This window comes from Chlorocebus sabaeus, chromosome 16 (assembly GCF_047675955.1).
Source record: "Chlorocebus sabaeus isolate Y175 chromosome 16, mChlSab1.0.hap1, whole genome shotgun sequence".
Taxonomy (NCBI): Eukaryota; Metazoa; Chordata; class Mammalia; order Primates; family Cercopithecidae; genus Chlorocebus; species Chlorocebus sabaeus.
The window spans coordinates 78,838,341-78,857,325 of NC_132919.1; the positions used below are offsets into that span (position 1 = coordinate 78,838,341).

The following is an 18,985-nucleotide window of genomic DNA, read 5'->3' on the forward strand; positions in this document are numbered from 1 at the left end:
GGCCAATCCGAAGTCCCAGGGCACAGACAGACTAGGACAAGAGCCAATTGCAGGGGCTCTGGCCGATTAAGAAGCTCAGGAAAGGTTATGGGCGGAAGCGCCGACCTATCAGGCTGTTTGACACCGGAAGAGGATGGACCTAAGATGACGGCGCCCAGGGGCGCTGGGAATAGCCACTCATGTCTGTGAACGGAGCTGTGTGGGGTCGCGTGCGAAGCCGCCTCCGCGCCTTCCCCGAGCGGCTGGCCGCCTGCGGGGCCGAGGTGAGGAGCCGCGGGCAGGCCAGTGCTGCTGGACAGGAGGAGCAGCGCGGGGAGGTGACTGGGAGCGAGGGCGGTGACGGGATCAAGGGACCCCATGACCCGCGCCCATCCCCTCCGCAGGCCGCGGCGTACGGCAGGTGCGTGCAGGCCTCCACGGCCCCAGGCGGCCGCCTGAGCAAGGACCTCTGCGTGCGGGAGTTCGAGGCCCTGCGGAGCTGCTTCGCCGCCGCGGTAGGTGGGCGCGGGCCCCTCCTAGCCCTTCCCCTCCAAGATGCAGGGGGCCCCAGCTTTCCTTTGCTTTCCCGTTGGTTCAAGGTTTGAGCGCCTGCCGCGTGCTTTAGACGCCGGCTGACCAAACCACCGAGCCACCGATGAGCCCGCGAAACCTCGGCCGTCCCAGGCTTGTCCCTGCGTGTTTGTAAACCGGGACTGGCACCAACGTCAGAAAGGATGGGAAATGTGTGCACTAAAGCGCCTGGTAAAACGCGTAAGCTTTCGTGTTAGCACTGCCGCCGAGGGGTGTCAGGCCAGGATCGACCCAACACAGGACTCCCAGAAAGTGCCCAGCACCTTCCGGGTCTTCATCTCCCCTCACTTGCAGCCCGCCCCGTACAGCTGCAGTGGTGGATTCCTTCAGCACCTGTCCTGCCGGGCACCCCCAGCCACCCTCACAACTGGCACGATAGGGCTTCTTGCCCGTGGGGGCTTTAAGTTATTCTGAGGCTGGTTCCCTAAGTGTCAGCCTCTCTGGGTACCACCTCAATGTATCTGGGGTAGGCCGTGACGCCAGTGCTGACTCTTGTTTACTGGGAGCTATTAATCCGGAGATTTGGACCAGAGAAAGGGTAGTTGAACAAGAGCTCCATACCCGGCCCTAGGAGCCTTGGATCCAGGGGTGGGTGACTCATCAGAAGTTGCACTTTTTGCCGGGTATGGTGGCGCATGCCTGTAATCCTACCACTTTGGGAGGCTGAGGTGGGTGAATTGCTTCAGCCTAGAAGTTTGAGACCAGCCTGGGCAACATACGGAGACCCCGTCTCTACAAAAAAAAAAAAAAATTAGCGGGGCCTGGTGATGTAGTCCCAGCTACTTGGGAGGCTGAGGTGGAAGATCACTTGAACCTGGGAGGTGGAGGTTGTAGTGAGCCGAGATTGCGCCACCGTACTCCAGCCTGGGCGACAAAGTGAGACTGCATCTCAAAAAAAAAAAAAAAAAACAACTTGGGGGGCTCCTGCTTTCCCTTTATGAGAGCTTGGGTCCCAGTGTGGCATCTGGTGGGGGCTCAGAGGAGGGTGCAGCAGTGAGTTCCATGACAGTGTCATGAGGCCCTTGTCCCATGGACAAGTGACCCAGAGAACTGGCCCATGGGGCCCAGGCTCCAACCAGTCGAGCCCCCACCACATGCCGGCACCACGTTCTCTGTAAGGTATTTGTGTAGAACACGACATTTAGTGTGGTAGCTTTCTTTTGAGCCATATCTAACTTGGAAGCAAGCCATTCAGACAAAACACTTTATCTTGCAGGCCAAGAAGACGCTGGAGCGAGGCTGTTAGGAGGGACTCTGAGCTTCACACCTGTCTGCTGCTGTGGGTGCGGTGCCCTCGTCCTGATGGCCCCTGGTGGCACACATTGAATGCCTAGGGCAGAAAGGAAGTGGGAATGGCGAAGATGTGACGTTCCTGGGTGTTAGATCCTGTGTTTCTTCTTCTTAACAAGTTGAGGCGTGGGTAGAGCAGGAATTGGTTTTCCAGTGTTGTGTCTGTAAATCTGAGTTAGAATAAGATGTAATGGAAGCCACGATAAAGACTCCGTCAAGTCCTGCAGCCTGGGGCTTACTGTGTGCAGACTGTGACGTGTGGGTCTTGGCCTCTCCGAGGTGGAATGGGGCCCAAAGCCTTTTCCTCAAAACTGGAAGGGCTGGGACTTGGGGACACCCTGCCTCAAGGTCCCCATTTTAAAACATTCTCACTAAGGTATTTAATGTGAATCTGGTGAAGCCTGCAGTTCTCGCTATGGGTACACAGCACACACCAAAGACAAGGACGACAGCATCACGAGGGGACATTCCATGGGGCAGGGTCCCCACAGGTGGCTTTCCTGGACACGGGGCAGGGCGGGGGCTCTTCACAAAAGGGCCTGAGTCTCCGAGAGGGGCCTGTGTAGAGCACCAGCAGCCACTGCCCCTCCTGTGTGGGGTTGGTTGCCCCCCTCAGCAGCCCAGGTACTTCACTGATGGCACCTGCCCTCTCGTTCCCCCTCCCTGTCACATCACGTGACCTAAAACTAAGGTGAGAAGGGTCACATCCTGATGCTGCCCGGGCACTTGTTGACCTTGAGACCTGGGAGTCCGTGGGGCCTGAGCGCCACCTGCAGGGCGTGGCGGGGACTGCGCAGGCTGTGGAGGTCGCACTGTCATGGGGCTGCAGCCTGCACCTGCCCCCAGGCCCGTGCTAGCAGCTGACCCCATGGGCCTCTGAGGTCTGTTCCTCCATGTTTCCTCCTACAGATGCTACCCCAGAATTAGCCTGGCTTCCCCTAAGGGTCAAATGCCCTGCGGTCTGATCATGGTGGTGGGTCTGCAGGAGCCAGGCCAGAATGCTGGATTTTGTCCCAAGGGCCAGGATAGTGTCACATCTTGGGAACCACAGAAATCCAGACCAGACTGCTGGGGTGAAGCCACCACAGCCCATCCATGCACAGGCCAGAGAGTCACGTCCTGTGCTGGCATGACCCACCCGACCCGCCTCCCCAGCGTGCACGGCCGGCTGCCCCCACCCTGCCTTCCTCCTCACGTGTGCCCAGCACTCATCCGTGAGCGAGCCTCACTGCACAAACGTCCTTTTCTTAGCCCTGTCACGCCCCCTTCTCCTTTCTCTGGCAATTCATTGGCAGAGCTTCCTGCATCTTCTCCCTCCAAATCCAGCCTCCTGTCCCGCCCACAGACCTGTCTTCCCAGCACTCCCGCTTGCTGTCCTTCACCCCGTGTGTGAGGTGGTGACAGACCTGCCAGACTTTCTGTGGCCCAGCGTGGCCCACACCTCCAAACTCAGCTCTCAGACCTCCTGGAGACACTGTCTTTTCTGCCACTCCAAATTTCCTTTTTCCTTCCAAACCTTCCTGCACTTTTGCTCTGCCCTTCCTCCCTGAGTGACTGGATCTCAGCACCACATCGATTGACAGCTCAGGAAGCTGGGGTAGGGAGTGGGGAGGGGCGGGGAGCAGGCGAAGGGAAGGGGGAGGGGCTCTGCCATTTCCGCACCGCAGGGACAGTGCAGAGCTCTAACTACTTCAGGTGCACTTGGGCCGTCCTGCTGCCCTAACAAAGCCCTGAGACTGGGTGATTTACAAAGAACAGCCTGATTTCTCACAGCTCTGCAGGCTGCAAAGCCCGAGATCCAGGCACTGGCACTGGTGTCTGGGGAGGGCCTTTGTGCCACGTCCTCATGATGGAGAAGGCGGAGGGGCAAGAGAGCAAATGACCTGCATGCTGCCTGCAGCCTCTTTTATAAGGCTTTTTGGTTTTTGGGTTTTTTTTGAGACGGAGTCTCGCTCTGTTGCCCAGGCTGGAGTGCAGTGGCACAATCTTGGCTCACTGCAAGCTCTACCTCCCGGGTTCACGCCATTCTCCTGCCTCAGCACCCCAAGTAGCTAGGACTACAGGCGCCCGCCACCACGCCCAGCTAATTTTTTTTTATTTTTAGTAGAGATGGGGTTTCACTGTGTTAACCAGGATGGTCTCCATCTCCTGACCTTGTGATCCACCCACCTCAGCCTCCCAAAGTGCTGGGATTACAGGCGTGAGCCACCGCGCCCAGTCCTTTTATAAGGCTCTTAATCGTAGGAGCGAGGAAGGAGCCCTCAGCCTAGTCACCTGTTGATACCATCACTTAGGCAACTCCTGGATTTTGGAGGGGACACATTCAAACCACAGCAAAGGCCTTGGCTCTCAGGCGATGCTGGAAGTTCTTTGAGGGCTGAGCTCCACTCAATCTGTCCCTCGGCCAGCGTGCTGTACAAGTCTGTTCCCAAACAGAAGTACCACCGGCAACAGGACGGCACTATCCCCGCGGCCCTGCTCTGGAACTGAGCCCCCAGAGGCAGGCTCCACGGCCCAGCGACCTGCACCAGGACTGACCAGACAGGAGCAGCCTGTGGTCGCTCAGAAAGCGCAGCCCGGCCCCGGGGCCCCTCTGTGTCGTTCTGAGAAGCCCCACCCCGGGGTCTGCGAGGCTTCTGGGGAAAGAAGTTTCTCTTTCCTTCCCTGAGCGGCTGCCACCTGGGCTAGGGGGTGGGCAGGAATAAGGAAGTGTGCTTGGGGGCGGGTGACCCTGCCTGTGGCTGGGGGTGTAGGGACTCCGGGGTGCAGCGGGATGGGCGGCAGCAGAGGCACGGCGGTCACGGATGCCTCTCTGTGTCGGCCGAGGGCAGCCCGCTCCAACAGCAGCCATCTCAGCAGAAAGTGGGGAGGGTGGAATAACCTCCAAAGAAAAAGAAAACTGGGTCACGGCAAGATATTTGGGGAAATCCAGCCAGAATGAAAATCTCACTTTGAGCAATTTAACAAATGGAGTTCCAATCTGAGGGGAACGTCCAGAAGGCGTTTTACCACTGAGCAGTGGTTCATTTGGAACTGTTTTTAATTGAGACTGAAAGACAGAAATGACCAGGACTGAACCCCCTTGGCGGGGTACATCCCAGCTGCTGAGCAGTGCCCCTGTCCCTGCAGCCTCCTCCCAGCCCCCGGGACTCTGCAGGCGTCACCACTCAGCCTCCAGAAGCTTCCCTCTAGTTAATTTCCAGTCTTCAGGCCGGGCGCCATGGCTCAATCAAGCCTGTAATCCTAGCACTTTGGGAGGCTGAGGTGGGTGGATCACAAGGTCAGGAGTTCGAGACCAGCCTGGCCAACATGGTGAATCCTGGTCTCTACTAAAAATACAAAAAAAAAAAAAAAAAAAAAAAAATTAGCTGGACGTGGTGGCACTTGCCTGTAGTCCCAGATACTAGGGAGGCTGAGGCGAGAGAATTGCTTGAACCCAGGAAGCAGAGGTTGTAGTGAGCTGAGATTGTGCCACTGCACTCCAGCCTGGGCAACAGAGTGAGACTCTGTCTCAAAAGAAAAAAAACTTCTAGGCTGGGCACGGTGGCTCAAGCCTGTAATCCCAGCACTTTGGGAGGCCGAGGCGGGTGGATCACGAGGTCAGGAGATCGAGACCATCCTGGCTAACGTGGTGAAACCCTGTCTCTACTAAAAATACAAAAAACTAGCTGGGCGTGGTGGCGGCGCCTGTAGTCCCAGCTACTCGGAGGCTGAGGCAGAAGAATGGCGTGAATCTGGGAGGCGGAGCTTGCAGTGGGCGGAGATTGCGCCACTGCACTTGAGCCTGGGCGACACAGCGAGACCCCGTCTCAAAAAAAAAAAAAGAAAAAAAATTTCCAGTCTTCAGGCTGCCCAGTGACATCCTTCAAGATAAGAAACTACAATAAAAAGCCAAAGGATATCAAAAGGTGCAGGTGGAAGACACCGCCAGAGGCCGAGGCCGGGCCCTCCGTGCAGAGACCCTTCACCAACATGGGCCCCCCAGACCCAGGCCCTGGCCCTCCGCCCTTCGTGGCAGGGTCGGGGCACAAACTCCCCAGAGGACGGGCCGACGCAGACTCAGGGACGCAGTCCCCATCCACACGTGCTGGACACAGCAGCACCTTCTCTCTCCCGCCAGGCAAGAGGGCTGTGGAGCTTGTCCTGGACACGGGACAGCATGCATGTCGGCCTGGCCCTGGGGGCTGGACAACCTCCTGGCACCAGGCGGGTCTCTGCCTGCTCACAGGGTCTCTCTGGGGCTGTGCTGCGTCTCGCGTCCAGTCACTGCGATGCTCGATGTTCAGGTCATGGCACTGTTCCCTCGTGACCTCTGGCCTCTGCTTTATACATGTGGAATCCTGAGCTGGCCTCAGACTTTCAGTCACTCCCCCAACTTCACTAATCAGGTATCAGTGGTGTTTTTTACTTTTTTAAAAAAAGCCACAACTGGATTTTGCAAAACACAGACCATGGAGGGCTGGGCCAACCAAGAGGAGTGTCCCTGGATGCCCCACTCGCGAGTCTAGCCCCTGCTCCCTGCGCTTCCCAGATACCAAACAGCACCCACCGAGGCTGGGCGAAGGCAAAAGTGTTTATTCAAAACTTCCTGCCACACTGTGGGAAACATCAGTAAACAGTTATAATTCCGAGTCGCTGCAAGTTTGGGGTTGGACGCTGGCTCTCACGGTAGCCTGTGCTGGGACCATCAGCAGCCATGTGCACCTCCACGCATGGCCGAGCTCAACCTGAAGACCACACGTGCCGCCTGGCAGAAGGAGGCCTGACCGCAGACGCAGCGGCTCCCAGCCTGAGCCTGGGCGTGCACCAGCCGGCTCGCAGCGGAGGCCATGTCTCCTCACAGACTGGAGTGAGCTCAGAGTCGAGAGGTTAGAGGACCTCAGACTAAGAGCTGCAACAGAACGACAACAAGAACATTCTGGAAACAATGCCAGAGTGAATCTTTTATCCTCTCACTCACACTTGGTGAGGGCCTCAGACATGAAAGCCTGGGGATAGATGAGTGGGACCTCCAGAGTTTGGCTGGGATGTGGCTGAGAAAGACCTGCTGCTGGCCGGGGAAGACAGTGGCTGGCGTGGCCCTCATGGCCAGCAGGTGCTAGGACTCCTCCAGAGCCCCGGGCGCCTGTCTAAGCTGCCGGCTGTGGACCACCTGCAGAGCTCCCCCCGCAGCCTGGCGGAGCTGGGCATCCAGGGCGCCACGGAGGTTGTTCACCTGGACATCAGGCAGGGAGTTAAGGCCAATGATGACCCCATCCCTCGGGGCCAGCTCGCCCTCTCCATGAGGGCTAAGGTCCCGCCGTCGCCTCCGGAGGTCAGAGCCAGCCTGCAGTTTCAGGTCCCGGTTAGGCTTGGCATTGTCCGGCCTCTGGCCCCCCGGGACAGCTCGTTTGGGCCCCAGCTCGGGCTCTGGCCTCTGCCTGGGCTCTTGGACAGCAGCGTCCTCCCTGCCTCTCGGCTGCTCGTGAGACACAGGCACATGGTCCCCGCCGTGGGCCTCCTTTCTCATCTCCAGGTGACCGCCATGGTCCCGCCGGTGGCCCTGCTGTCCGTCCTGCTCGCCGTCAGAGATGACCCGCAGTTCCAGCTGGTGGACCATAGCCTGGGGCTGTGCGGCCGCTCCTCCCGCCCTGCCGGGCAGGTCCAGGTCTGCTGCAAGGCCCAGGTCTCGGCTCATCTGCTTGGGCTCCACGCGAGCGTCTCCTGTCTCTGCTCCTGGCTCTGCCACGAGCCAATTGGCTTCCTTCAGAATGCCGGTGCCAGTGGCTGCCACCTCTTTCCCAGGTTTTTTCCTGTCTTGGGAACCACCGCCAGTAATGTCTTGACTTTGCCCGGGGAATTCCTCTGCAAGGCGCTCCTCTGGACCCCTGGCTTCCCTGGCAGGGTCTGGCACGGGCACCTGCTCTGGGCCCTTGGGAAGCCCCTTCACCGTGCCAGCTGCCCCGGGGGCGGCATCCTTCTGGCCATCTCTCGGCTTGGCCTGGGCTGCCCGAGGCTCTGTGTCAGGGCCGTCATCAGGAGGGCCAGCAGGTTCTCTGCCTGCAGGCCCCTCACGGTGCTCCAGGGAACGCTGGTTAAGGTCCTGGGATGGAGCGGGGCGGCCCCCGGGAGCTTTGAGGACACGGTCCACAGGCAGGGGAGGCAGATTCTCCACCGTCTCCCTGGCCTTGCCTTCGGGGGCCTCCTGGCCTCTGGGCACTGCCACCCCGGGCTCTGGATGCACCTCCACTGCAAATGAAGTCGGCCATCAGCTGAGCCACAGCACTGAGCACACGCTGCCAGTGGGCCCAAAAGAACAAGCAACACTGGGCACTGGGAACCAAAACCCACACTCACCCTCAGGACTTGAGGCCACCGAGGCTCAGACCCAGCCGCATGATGACGGCAGGAGACCCCCTGCCTGGTCCCACCCCACTCCATCCGCCGGCCCAGCCTACCCTGCCTGGGCTTGTCCTCCTCATCCTCCTGCCTCTGCTGGTGGATCTCCTTGTGCTGCTCCTCAATCACCGCCAGCAGCTTCTCCTGCTGGTCCAGCAAGCGCTTTTGCTGCACCTGCTGTTCTTTGATCACCTGAAGCAGGACGGCGTGGTCCAGCATCTCTGCCCTGCCAGCCTCTGGGTTTGGAAAGAACACAGTCAGAGGGTGCCGGGGCTGCTCATGCATCGTGCTGGGCCAAAGACTGCGCCCACAGCAAGACAACACACAGGTCACCTGCAGGGAGTGCGCCCGAACACTGGCCACTGGTGACACTCGTCATGACCGTGACCATGAAGCCCGGACAGCGCAGTGAGACACGCAGGTCCAAGGACCTGGGAGAGGCTGTGCCCTGACTGCCCCTGGAAGCCCACCCGGGACGGCCTCTCCCGCCAGCCAGCCACTCTGCTGCATCAGTTCTCCCACTGGCTGTGCCACAGCCGCACCCGGCAGGACCCCAGCAAGCCTGCTTGTTGTCCATGAAAATGAGTGTCCAGAGCAACACGGAGTCAAAAGGAATGTGCCAGAATGTCAGAGATGGTTATCTGGGCTGGGTGGGTTTTTCTTTTTTTTCCCCACTTTACACATTCAGTTGTTCTAGGACAAGTATGTAAGAAAATAAGCCTGGGCACGGTGGCTCATGCCCGTAATCCCAGCAATTTTGGAGGCCAAGGCAGGCAGATCACTTGAGCCCAGGAGGTAGAGACCAGCCTGGGAAACATAGCAAGACCTCCATCTCCACACACACACACAAAACATAAAAATTATCAGGGTGTGGTGACAGGCGTCTGTACTCCCAGCTACTCAGGAGGCAGAGGCCCGAGGATCACTTGAGCCCAGGAGGTTGAGGCTACAGTGAGCTGTGATCACACCACTGCACTCCAGCCTGGGCAACAAAGCGAGACCCTGTCTCAAAAAAGAAAAAAAGAAAAGAAAAACTGTAAGCTATGTTTTGAAAAGAATATTGATACTTTTAGAAAGTTTCCTCCGAGATGAGAATTTTAAAACCAAACAAAAGCTGTCTTCTTTTAAGGGGAGGATGGGAGCTGGAGCGTCAGTGAGGCCCCGACCAGCCGTCCTGACCACTGCTCCTGACCACCATCTGCTGTGGAAATTCCGGGCAGGTCCTGCGTGATGGGGAGCCTGGGTGCGCCCAGCGTTAAGAACTGGTGCTGGCAGCAGGGGCCAGAAGACAGGCCTCCCGGGTTACAGCTGGCCCACACTTGCTGCAAGAGCACCTGGTCCGACTCGCTTCAGCACTGGCCAGTTATTTGTTGCAAGCGGCTGTGAATTATGTAATTTTTACAACGCATTTTCAAATTATTATAGGAAGCTTTGAAAAATGATGGGTCAGGGCTGTGAGGCATAAAAGTTCAATCCAGGAGCAAGAGGGATGTTTTGCGAGTAGTGAGAGCAGATATCTCAGGGAGGGCCCCTGCATGCCAGACACAGACTGACGCGCTGGCCCAGCCTCCCCAGTGACACCACGACCAGCCAGAGAAGCGCAGGGTCAGCATTCTCCCAGGAACACAGCCCTGGGCCTCGCCCAGACCCCTGCATGTGGGGGACAGGGCCGGCTCCAAGGAGATCGGGGCCATGGGGCTGGCCCTCGAGCGGCAGCCCCTGCTCCCTGCTAGGGCCCGGGCCAGACGCCTGCCTGCAGGGAAAGGCCATGACGGGCAGAGCAGGTCTCCTGCAAACCTCCTTTCACATGAGGAAGTGCAGGCAGCAGACCAGCCACCTTGGCCTTGGGCCACGCTCTTGCCCTGGGTGCTGCAGGGCTCAACCACGGAATGGTCAATGGTACAAGGACGAGATCCCACGTGCCGGTGACACCTCCCCGTACTCCAGGACAGGGTTCCGAAAGGGCAGGCACCACGGCCTCACTTGCTCCCCGAAGGACTAGCCCTGGGCCTGGTGCTCGGAAGAGGAGGAAAGACGAGGAGACAGAAGGGAGGAGGGGGGGGGGAGGGAGAAAGAGAGGAGGAGGGAGAAGAAGGAAGGCGAGGGAAGAGGAGGACAAGAGAGGAGGAAAGTGGAGGGAGGAGGAGGAAAGAGGGAAGAGAAGGGGTAAGGAGGGAAGAGGAGGGGGAAGGAGGGAGGGAAGAGGAGGGAGAAGGAGGGAGGGAAGAGGAGGGAGAAGGAGGGAGGGAAGAGGAGGGAGAAGGGGGAGAAGGGAGAAGGAGGGAAGAGGAGGGAGAAGGAGGGAAGAGGAGGGAGAAGGGAGAAGGAGGGAAGAGGAGGGAGAAGGGAGAAGGAGGGAAGAGGAGGGAGAAGGGAGAAGGAGGGAAGAGGAGGGAGAAGGGAGAAGGAGGGAAGAGGAGGAAGTAGGGAGAAGGAGGGAAGGAGAAGGAGGGAGGGAGAAAGAGGGAGGGAAGAGGAGGGAGGAGAAGAGGAAGAGGGGTAAAAAAGAGGGGGAGGGGAGGGAGGAAGGAGCCTTGCCACGTCCAGCCAGAAGCCACATGGGACATATGTGAAGCACTGTGGAGGAGACAGGCTGTTCCTACAGCCAGAGCCCACCAACACCACAGGGACCGGACTGCAGAAGGCACGGAGCCACCCACCTATTGAGACCCACACAGATCTCTCAAGGCGGCCCATGAGGCAGCAGCGCAGGCAGCGCCCCGCCTCGGCTGGTGCCCTAAGCAGCCTGCCCTCTGATGACAGGCAAGGCCACAGCAGGGCTGAGAAGGACCACGGCATTTATAACACAAGGGAGCAGAGTGGGCGTCGGGACCCCGCCTGAGGGCTGCGGCTGAGCCTGGGTCTGGGGCCTGACACGTGTCCCCATGCAGGGCTGTCCTGGGGCAGGTGTGCCGCCGAGGGGCTGCGCTCAGGTCTGAGGCCCTCCAGGCGCGCTCTGTACTTCAGCACACTCCTTTGGGTTCGTACCTGCTACTATCTTTTTAATCTCAGCTGTTCGTCCCGTTGAGAGGCATACGGAAGAAAGGCAGAATAGGAAACCGTGAAAAGTCTTTTTCAGAAAGAAGAAAATCAAAAGAATCAAACAGGTTCAGGTAACAGAGCATAGGAATTGGAACCAAAAAATATGGCCTGACTAAAACCTGAGACAAAATCCCACATGTGTGAACTTCTGAAGCAGCTCAGAGCTCCGGAAGCCCAGGGGCACCTTTCGGCTCTGTCTTCCGTGCTGCAGATGCGAGGAGGGTGAGCTGCACCCGTGAGAAGCCAGGCTGCAACCACTGGGACACGGCTGCTGCACCCGCCCTCCCTCGGACCAGCTGTCCTGAGGCCACAGGGCAAGAGGCGCGGGCAGGAAGTGCGTGTCTTACGAACGCCCTGGGAAGTGCCCGCGCCAAGACTGGCCTGGAGCTCCCACACCTGCTCCCAGGGGCTTGGCCCAGGAGGCTGGAGCGGCTGTGCCCTGTGATCCCCATACAGATGCCTGGAACAGACCCTCTCAATGCCGGGGCACACGTGGACCCCGCATGGGGCAGGGCTGACCATCCTGAGAGGAGGCTTGGACGCTGCCACCAAATGTAGCTGACGTTTGGCAAGTGGGGCTCAGCCACATACCCCCAGAGGGCGAGTGGACCCCAGCCTGGGAGAGGACATGGCACAGAAGCCTGTCCCCAGCAGGCCCACAGGGGGGCTGCTGCCACCCAACTGCGTGAGGTCACAGGGAGGGGCCGCAAAAGCCAACAGCTGGGACCCAAGGGGCAGGAAGTTTGGAGGAGGAGTCACAGTAAGTTTTATTCTCAGGAGAGCAAAGGCATGAGGAGCCTTCCTGGAGGGACAGGTGACAGATCCCTGCCGAGGAACACAGCCGAGCTCCGAGGGCCGAGGGTGTGGGAGCAGCGCTCTGGGCTGGGGCTCTGCTAGGACCAGCGTGGGTGCAGCCACCCGCAAGCCGGGTCCCCTCAGGGTATAGCCTTAAAATAAACCTCCACATCTGGGTGCAGGCACGCCCACACCTGCCTGGCTTTAAATACTGCGAGTGTTAGAACTGCTAACAAACCTGCTTTAAAATGAGACAAAATGGTAATCACAAGCCAGGTGACAATGCTGCAGGTGTTTTAAAGGGGAGTAAGGGAGATAAAACGTTCCCAGGGAGGGATAAAACGTTCCCAGAAAGCAAGCTGCTGATGGGAAGGGAGCAGAAAGCTATCCGAGGGGTCTGCTTAGCAGACGGCTGGAAAGAGAAGGGTGCCTGACAGGGCTCCCTAGGATGACCTGGGCATCACCCCAGGGCTGGGGGAGGGGCTGCTGCTCCCTGGGCCTGAGGCGGGCAGCTGTGGGGCCAAGGCCTTACCTTCCAGCTGGCTGGCCGCCTGGTCTCCGCCCGCTCGCTCCACGTCCCTCTGCTCTCGAGGCTCAGGCGGCAGCCCAGCCCCCGGAGCCGGCTTCTCCGCTGGGAGGGGAGGCTTCCCACCTGCACACACGGTGAAGACTCAGAAGGTTTTGCAGGAAAGTCAAGGGAGGATTGGGGGGGGGGGGGGACAGAAGGCAAGGGAGGGACAAAAGGAGGTGGCAGATGTTTCTAAAGAGACACCCCCGTCAGCACAGTTTATATGCAACCTGATGATTACTAGCGAAGCAATAAAAAAATATTTAACAACCTCATAGGCTTGTGGCAATGAGCCAATGTTAACTGCCTTCGCAATTAAAATGCAAGAACCGTCCTAAGCAGCTCTTAGACGGGCACTTAACAACATGTTACCTGTCAGGCGCCCCCCGCGCCACCCCCTGTGTGCGCGCAGACACACGAGCACAGCGCGGCACCTGACATTTAGTGGTCTGGCAAACAACTGTGTGACAGATATTACAGTAGCTGTCAGCCACCAGCCTCTTCCTGTCCCCACCAGCTGCCCTGCCGGGCCGCTCCATTTGCATGCTAATCTGGAGCAGGGCGAGAGACTGGGGCCTGAGGGAGGAGCCATCGATTCTGCTGCCCCTGCCCAGCCTCTCCAGCCCGAGAGGGAAGCGTTGTCCCACACGAGCCCAGGGTGACACCCACCATGGTCGCTGTCCTCTGCGGGCTGCCCTGTATCCCCGGCGGCGTTGCCTGGTGGCGGCCCCCCATCGGCCTTTTCCCCTTCACCCACTGCCAGGGCATTCTGCTGCTCAGACAGCACTGCCTGGGGCCGAGGATGCAGGTCCCTGTCTCCTGGCCCCAGGTCTTCCTTTGCAGGCTGGACAGCTGGCTGACCATCTGCTTCTGGAACTTTCTGGGGATCTTCAGGAAGATCGCCCGCTTCCTCCAAGGCCTGGGCCTGTCCAGGCCTCTTCCCAACCTCTCCCTGCTCCGGCTCCCGTTTCTCTCTTTCTGAGTCGGGCAGAGGCGGTGCCATCTGGCCTTGGACCCCTGGAGCCTTTCCGCCCACGTGTCTGGATGGAGGTTTGTTCTCTTCTGGCACCTCTCGGTCTTGGCCTTCATCTACCACCACCTTGTCGTGAGGAACAGGAGGCTCGTGGCGGTGGGCCTCGCCCACAGGCATGGCAATCCCTGGAAGGGCACGGGGGACAGATGGGGTCAGGCTGAGGCCCCTCCTTGCCTTCCCAGGGAATCTGAACTGGGTTCTTCCCTGGGTTCTGGCTCCCAACAGTGTGACACAGGCCAACAGATACCACCTCCCCGCTGGCCTCCCTGCTGCCTGGTCAAGCGCAGTTGACGCTAAAGTTACAACAGGGGCAGCTGCAAACAAGTTGCTCTGGGAGGGGCAGGACATTCATCTGAATTGAAAGACACAGAAAACAAAAATGACCAGAACTTAGGATGGGCTGAAGGGAAACACACACACATAGCCCCGAGAGCCACGCCGCAGGGTGTCCGGCCTGCAAAGGAGGACCTGGGACCCCCCTTCCCCGTCCCCATCCATGGCCAGTGCCCAGTACCTTGCCCAGGGCGATCAAGCTGTGCCTCCTCCTGTGCTTCCTTGCCATCTTCCCGTCCAGGCACATCCACGGGCCCCTTGATCTGAGCCTGCTCCAGCTCCTCTCTCTCCTTTGGCAGCTTCGGCTTCTCCCGGCCATCCTCGGCCATGGCCACGACCGGATCCTGGGCTGGGAGCAGGGTACAGTTAGGGAACTGCACTGCAGGAGTGGGGCGGCTCTCCCTGGACTGTTACCATATTTTCCAGCCCAACGGCAGAGCCAAAGCAGTTATTTTTTTTCCTGTTCGATCATTAGCAGCTAAGTAGCACAGAAAACTGTCATTTTTCATGTGTATTCATAACAAAAATATGTCAAAATGCAATTTACACCTAACTGGGGGCAGGGAGAGCTAGATTCCATGTAATACCCAGTCATTACCACCAGATGGCAGCATGAGCCCACTGACCGACTGTCCCACAGTCCCCTCCATTACCGCCATCACCTCCATCACCACCGCCATCACCGTCACCATCCCCTCCACCACCACCATCACCACCATCACCGCTACCAATCACCATCATCTCCATCCCTACCACCATCAGTGCCATCACCACTGTCACCACTACATCACCATCACTGCCACCCCATCATCATTGCTACCACCTCCGTCATCATCACCACCATCATCTCCAGCCGTACCACCACCACTGCCATCCCCACCACCATCGCTGCATCACTGCCACCTCCATAATCATCACCTCCATCACCGCCTTCCTGTCCCAGCAAGGCCATATGTCCACTGAGACAGGCACTGCAGCCTAGGGGGACTCAGGTGAAGCTGTCTGGGGAAAAATTCTCAGAGTCCAGTTCAGAGCAGCAGATGGGGGCTCACCAGCTCCCAAAGGAGAAGAAAATGGGGACAATTATCTTAGCTTTATACCAGCCTTCTAGGAGCAGCCTGATGTGTTAGTCTAGGGAAACAGACAGTTACACTGTTGTCAATTTGGAGTTGAGAGTCCTAGACAAACTGTAGAGGGTAGGTACCACCCTACTGGGTAATAAACCAGTTAACAGAAAGCAGACACTAGGCTCTACAGTTTAGCTAAGCAACAAATTCAACTGTTGTTGTTGTTTTTCTTTCCAGACGGACTCCTGCTGTGTCGCCCAGGCCGGAGTGCAGTGGCGCAATCTCAGCTCACTGCAACCTCTGCCTCCCAGGTTCAAGCAATTTTCATGCCTCAGCCTCCTGTAGCTGGGATTACAGGCACCTGCCACAACGCCTGGCTGATTTTTGTATATCTTTAGTAGACACAGGGTTTCACCACATTGGCTAGGCTGGTCTCAAACTCCTGACCTCCAGTGGTCCACCGCACCCGGCCCAAGTGACCAGTTCTATAAGCGTTTGGCCACCCGCCAGAGCAGGTGAAAACACACCAGTCGCCATCACATGATTAAGCCTCAGCCAGAGGCTCCATGCAGAAACGAGCCACGACTGTCAATCAAGAGGGCCTGTCCAATGGATTACTATGTGAAGAAAGGGAGGCTGGGGAGGGGAAGGGAAAATATAGCAAAACAAAGGAAATCTCCGTTGTCATAGGACAAGTTGCCTCTGAGAAGTCATTTTCTCAGCACGAAGCACAGTTCAGTTCCTCAGGCCGTGAATGACCGTCTGGGGCTCCAGTGGGAGCTCCGTGTGGGTGCAGGAGCCGCAGGATGGGAAGTGAGCACGGTGAGCCGGGAGCTGCCCCAGAGGTCCCTTTCTTTGGAGAACCTCCCGGGAACGCCATGCCTCTCAGCGTTCTGCAAGCGTTGCTGGATTGCACAGGCACCTGCGGGAAGGCTGCGCGAGCGTCCTAGCTCCCCGCCGCCGGCAGCAGCTGACCAGCCGAGGGCCGCACTCACAGCCTTCACGCCTGGCGCTCTGCAGCTGTCCGCGGGCAAGGCACACAGCCTCTTCCACAGCGGAGCCGACCTTTGCGTCAGGGACAGTTTGCCCGCAGTGCCTCTTGGCTGCAGTAAAACTAACACAAAACTTCAAAATTAGCAACTGGAAAACATGTGAGTGCTGCCAGCCGCTTCGGATCTCGACATGAACACAGGTGCGCAAAGACAGAAAGGGGCCCCGTGTGGGGAGTGCCCCCGCCAGCTCACGACTGAGCAAATCAGGAGGGAGGAGATCTCTGGCATCTGAATGTCTTCTCCTAAGAGGCCAGCAATACACCGGCTAAGCCACAGTAGAGGCGGCCACGGCCAAGAGGGACAGCTCCACACACCCCCCCAGGAACACCCAGCGGAGGGTACTGCCGCAGAGCAACCGTCCCCCCTCATTCGGCTTCAAAAATCGCCTCCAGGCCAGGTGTGCGGTGCGGCCGAGGCAGGAAGACCACTCGAGGTCAGGAGTTTAACACCATCCTGGCGAAACCCTGTCTCAACAAAAAATACAAAATTAGCCGGGTGTGGTGCCGTGCCTGTACTCTTGGCTACTCGGGAGGCTGATGTGGGAGAATCGCTTGAACTTGGGAGGTGGAGGCTGTAGTTAGCCAGTATCGTGCCAGTGCACTCCAGCCTGGGCGACAGAGCGAGATTCTGTCTCAAAAAGAAAAAAAAAATCCTCTCCAGTCACAAAAAACCACGACCTGTGGGTGTCATCGGCACCGGCGCCAAGGATGCCGTGTTAGGCCCTGTCCCAGCGGCTCCTCACTGCCGGGTGCTGACGCAGGTTCCCAGCTCCTGGCACGCACAGAAACACACACCTTCCTAACAAGTGACAGAGGCCACAACTGGGCCATGGCGGAGGCAGATCCCTCACTTTCCTCCCTGCTGTCCAGTCGGGCACGGAGGCCCCGAGGCTGCCAAGGCCACAGCTCAGGACTCGGTCTTTGGAGTTAGACACACTCGGGGACTTGGAGGTGGTGACCTGGAGGGGAAGGGGCAACATCTAATGCGTCCCCAACCCCACATTCAAGGCTGGCGTCCACCCCAGACCAAAGGCCAGCACAGACGTGCAGAGAGGCCAGCGATGCTGCCGTCCAGACCCCAAGAGTCGGCAAGGTGGCTCTGCAGGCTGCCAGCCTGGACCCGCCGTGGCTCCCTCTGTGTGCCTTGTGATCAGCAAAGACGGAGACAGTCACGCCAGATGGTCCCCAGAAGAAGCGACTTTTAAACATGGTCCTGGTGGCCGGGCGCGGTGGCTCACGCCTGTAATCCCAGCACTTTGGGAGGCCGAGACAGGCGGATCACGAGGTCAGGAGATCGAGACCACTCGGGCTAACACGGTGAAACCCTGTCTCTACTAAAAAATACAAAAAACTAGCCGGGCGTGGTGGCAGGTGCCTGTATCCCAGCTACTCGGGAGGCTGAGGCAGGAGAATGGCGTAAACCCGGGAGGCGGAGCTTGCAGTGAGCTGAGATCTGGCCACTGCACTCCAGCCTGGGCAACAGAGCGAGACTCTGTCTCAAAAAAAAAAACAAAAAAAAAAAAAACAAAAAAAAAAACATGGTCCCGGCATCTCACTGACAGAGTTCCTCATCCACTCGAGCGCCACCCCAAATTCACGAGGAGGCTCAGGATCCCAGGGCGCCACACTCCCAAGAGGCGGGAACAATGGCTGCTGATGTGACTTTTAAAAGCTAGTCCCTGCTTTTCGCCAACTTTTCCAATAGCTGATTTCTGACTTTCCCTTGATGCTGCCATGAGAAAGGATTACTCATTAAGGGCTTGGCTTTACAGCCCAATCTTCCACACATAGCTGACCGATGACCTCATGGTCTCATCTTTCCGAACGTGAAGGGGAATCCCAGGCCATCTGGCTCCTGGTACCCGGGTGTCTGGGCTGGCAACACAGCCAGGCCCTGGTACAGCCTCCAGCAGGCGGAACCTCTTCACCACTGCTTTTGCCTCCACTGCGGCTGGCACCGCTGCTGTCTCTTGGGAGGCGGGAGAAGCTCCCAATTCCTTCCATACAGCACGGAATGATCTGTGAGAGACTTAGGGCCACATGCTTCTCCCTTCTCTCGTCTGACTGTGGGGACATTGCCACCCTGCTGGAGCAATGCCCTACTGAGAAAGCTTTTGTTTGTTTGTTTGTTTGTTTGTTTTTTGAGACGGAGTCTCGCTCTGTCGCCCAGGCTGGAGTGCAGTGGCCGGATCTCTGCTCACTGCAAGCTCCGCCTCCTGGGTTTACGCCGTCCTCCTGCCTCAGCCTCCCGAGTAGCTGGGACTACAGGTGCCCGCCACCTCGCCCGGCTAGTTTTTTTGTACTTTTTAGTAGAGACGGGGTTTCACCGTGTTAGCCAGGATGGTCTCGATTTCCTGACCTCATGATCCGCCCGCCTGGGCCTTCCAAAGTGCTGGGATTACAGGCTTGAGCCACCGCGCCCGGCCTTTTTTTTTTTTTTTTTTTAAAGAGACAGGGTCCCACTCTGTCACCCAGGCTGGAGTGCAGTGGTGCCATCTCGGCTCCCTGCAGCCCCGACCTTCCAGGCTCAAGCGATCCTCCCACCTCAGCATCCTGCCACCACACCCGGCTCATTTTTGTATTTTTAGTAGAGACGGGGTTTCACCATGTTGGCTGGGCTGATCTCAAACTCCTGACCTCAGGTGCTCCTCCTGCCTTGGCCTCCCAAAGTGCTGGGATTCCAGGTGTGAGCCACCACACTGGCCCGGAGAAGGCTTCTGATAGCTCCTTTGCTGTGTCCCCCACACCTCTCCTCCTGTTATAATTTTGTGCCGTGTTTCTGCTGCTGTCCTGAAATGGCAGGGAGCGATTCCATTGTCTAAGCTAACTGTGCCAGCCGCACAGGACCTGGCCAGGTT

At 58.2% G+C, this 18,985-nt stretch overlaps 2 protein-coding genes across 3 annotated transcripts in view; one reads left to right on the forward strand and one right to left on the reverse strand.

The window, feature by feature from the left end:
- The first annotated feature begins 131 nt into the window (after nt 1–131).
- Nucleotides 132–2,086, forward strand: LOC103243713 (NADH dehydrogenase [ubiquinone] 1 alpha subcomplex assembly factor 8). The gene is made up of 3 exons (XM_008013222.3): nt 132–263; nt 384–494; nt 1,787–2,086. Exons 1-3 carry the CDS (start codon nt 180–182, stop codon nt 1,814–1,816), a joined length of 225 nt encoding a protein of 74 aa, XP_008011413.1. The 5' UTR covers nt 132–179; the 3' UTR covers nt 1,817–2,086.
- A 4,329-nt stretch (nt 2,087–6,415) lies between these two features.
- Nucleotides 6,416–18,985, reverse strand: part of SLC38A10 (solute carrier family 38 member 10) — a 47,719-nt gene continuing 35,149 nt past the window's right edge. For both annotated transcript variants that reach the window (XM_008013234.3, XM_073005487.1), the window contains 5 exons: nt 14,191–14,358; nt 13,313–13,801; nt 12,608–12,727; nt 8,298–8,474; nt 6,416–8,088 (listed from right to left, as the gene is read on the reverse strand). In XM_008013234.3, coding sequence (XP_008011425.1) covers nt 6,959–8,088; nt 8,298–8,474; nt 12,608–12,727; nt 13,313–13,801; nt 14,191–14,358 — 2,084 coding nt within the window. In that variant the 3' untranslated portion in view covers nt 6,416–6,958. The remainder of the gene's footprint in view (nt 8,089–8,297; nt 8,475–12,607; nt 12,728–13,312; nt 13,802–14,190; nt 14,359–18,985) is intronic.